Source organism: Apis dorsata, unplaced genomic scaffold, assembly GCF_000469605.1.
Source record: "Apis dorsata unplaced genomic scaffold, Apis dorsata 1.3 scaffold_29, whole genome shotgun sequence".
In the NCBI taxonomy this organism is placed as follows: Eukaryota; Metazoa; Arthropoda; class Insecta; order Hymenoptera; family Apidae; genus Apis; species Apis dorsata.
The window spans coordinates 184,913-187,437 of record NW_006263331.1 but is presented as its reverse complement, the minus strand read 5'-3'; the positions used below and the strand labels follow the sequence as shown (position 1 = coordinate 187,437).

Below are 2,525 nucleotides of genomic sequence, written 5' to 3'. Positions count from 1 at the left end.
AAAAAAAAAAAAAAAAAGAAAAAGTAATCTTTACATTTCAAATCATTTCGTTGCATCGTAACATTGTATGTATTACTATGTATACAATATTTACATAAATATATACAAATTTTGTGATAAATGTTTAAAGTGATAAATATTTTAGTAGTTGACATTGTTCTAAATTATAAAATATTTTATTTTTACTCATTCACTTCTTTATTTTAAATATTAATATATTATTATTGAAAGATTTAAAAGTGATAATAGAGGTTAAGTTATTGAATAATTTTCAATATTATTGAAAAATTTTATTGTACTATGGAATCGAATGAAATTACTTGGAAATTAGTACCAAATACAGTTGCAAGTAGAATGATAGATTTTTCTTTAATACACAAGCTAGTACCATCTAGAAAAATACGTCAAAGAAATAAAGCTATGAATATTGCAATTAAACAGTTTCAGAGTTTAAAATCATATAGTCAATATATTAAAATGAAAACTTCAATTCTTCGAAATTTATCAGATGATAGTGAAACTGATGATAATGTAAGTTTTACAGAAGATGATTACAGTATTTTATATAAATCTGATCTAAGTTTAACAGACTACATAATGCAAATGTCTAATAAAAATGAAAAGTATACTTATGAATCAGAATTTGAAACTAATAAAGATAATATTGTTTCTAATTCAAAAACTAAGAAAACATATATAGAAAAACGCAAAAGAAAATCATCAGAAACTATAAATTTAGGTTGGCAAAAAATTGTTAAAAAAAGAATTAAAGATTCTTCTTTTGAAACAAAAAAGACAAATATAAATGATTTAATATCTTCTAATGTAACTTCTTCTCTTATAAATGCTAACACACAAGATAATTTCAAGATTGATGCAAACTGTTCTAAGGAAAATATTTTAAATCTATCAAATGAAATGTCAATAAATAATGAAATTTATACTGCAGAAAAAATTAAAGATAAATGTTCCAGAGTTCCAGATTCAAATAAAGTAAAACATGATATAATTGCAGTACATGAAACAATAAGCAAAAATAATGAGTTAGAAGTATCAAATCTTATGATGAATAATATTGATAAAAAGTTTCACTCAAATGAAAATTATTCTTATAAATTATTTGATGATTCTAATACAGAAACAGTTAAAGGAATCAAAAAAGAAATGGCATCATTATCAGATCATATTAATGAAAATCAAAATCCTAATGATTCTTGTATAAATAAAAATATACTTTTGATTCAAAATAATTGTAATCAATCAGAGAAAAATTTAATTAGAAAAGAATTGAAAGATCAACTTTTAATTATAGGCAATACATATCAACCAAAGGATTCAGGCATTGAAGAAGATTCAGAGGAAGAAATTTCAGATCATAAAAAAAAACATTATAAAAAAGTTAAAAACACAATTCAAAATACAGAACAAAATATATCAACTACTAGTTCTCCACAACCCACAATAAATTATAAAAATAATATGATAGATTGTGATAACAATTCTGAAAGGCACATGCTAAATAAATCAGATATCAAAGATATAATATTACATGTAGATAAAAATATAAATGAAATAGAATATAAGAAAAAAATAGAAAAGCATAAAGTACAACCCAAAGTTACTCACACAGAAATTGTTAATAGAAAGTATAAAATAATACGTGATACATCTGTATTTGATAATCATAGTGAATCAGAAGAATTAGATTTTCATGATGAAAATTATGAAATACAAGAAGCACAACAAATAATGGAAGATAATATTTCTTCTAATAAACGATTGCAACAATTAAGAAGATTAAATTTAACTATAGATAGTAACTCTAGTCTTAGTGATAATGATGATACATGTTGTAATGTTGAGAATATGAGAAATAAGCTATTTGAACGATCTAAAGAATCAGTAGATACATTAAATAGTGAAGATGAAGATATAAATTCCAAACATGAAATTTCAATGAAATTTGATGAAAAATTACAAAATAATGATAAATACATTCAACATAAATCAAATTCATTAAATAATGCAATAAGTCATAATTTTAACAAAAAACAAAATGTGAGAAAATTAAATAAAAAGAATTTAAAAATAAAGTGTACAGTACAATCAGAAAATGCACAATCATCAATATGTGATAGACCATGCAATGTATAAATAAGAATTTTGTTTTTGTTTAAATACTATTACTTTTATTTTATATATTTTATTTTTTTCATTTCTTCAGTTACAGGAATTAATAGAAAAAGAAAGTTTAGTACTTGAAACAACAATACCTTCTTTTACCCTTAAGGACATAGAAGAGGACGATGTTTTTATTATTGACATTCCTTCTACGGTATAATACACATAAATTGTATTGATATAGAAAAAATTCAAGAATATATATAATATTCATATATATGTAATATATATATAATATATAATATTTGTATATATATAATATTTCATTTTATTTCTATTGTATACAGGTACTTGAAAGTGAATTAATAGGAAATAAAATAGTTTTGACAGACAAAAAATTAAAA

General features: G+C 21.7%; 1 protein-coding gene across 3 annotated transcripts in view; it reads left to right on the top strand.

Annotated features, from left to right (window-relative positions):
* Window positions 1-39: 39 nt before the first annotated feature.
* The window catches only part of LOC102680279 (putative leucine-rich repeat-containing protein DDB_G0290503), a 3,005-nt gene continuing 519 nt past the window's right edge, over window positions 40-2,525 (top strand). The window contains exons 1-3 of one of the 3 annotated variants that reach the window (XR_004150754.1): window positions 40-2,148; window positions 2,225-2,378; window positions 2,435-2,525. Coding sequence is in view for 1 of the 3 variants with exons in the window: in XM_031511316.1 (XP_031367176.1) it covers window positions 301-2,148; window positions 2,225-2,335; window positions 2,469-2,525 (2,016 nt within the window). In the remaining 2 variants the exon portion in view is untranslated. The remainder of the gene's footprint in view (window positions 2,149-2,224; window positions 2,379-2,434) is intronic. The other 2 variants (XR_004150755.1, XM_031511316.1) reach the window with 2 other exon arrangements.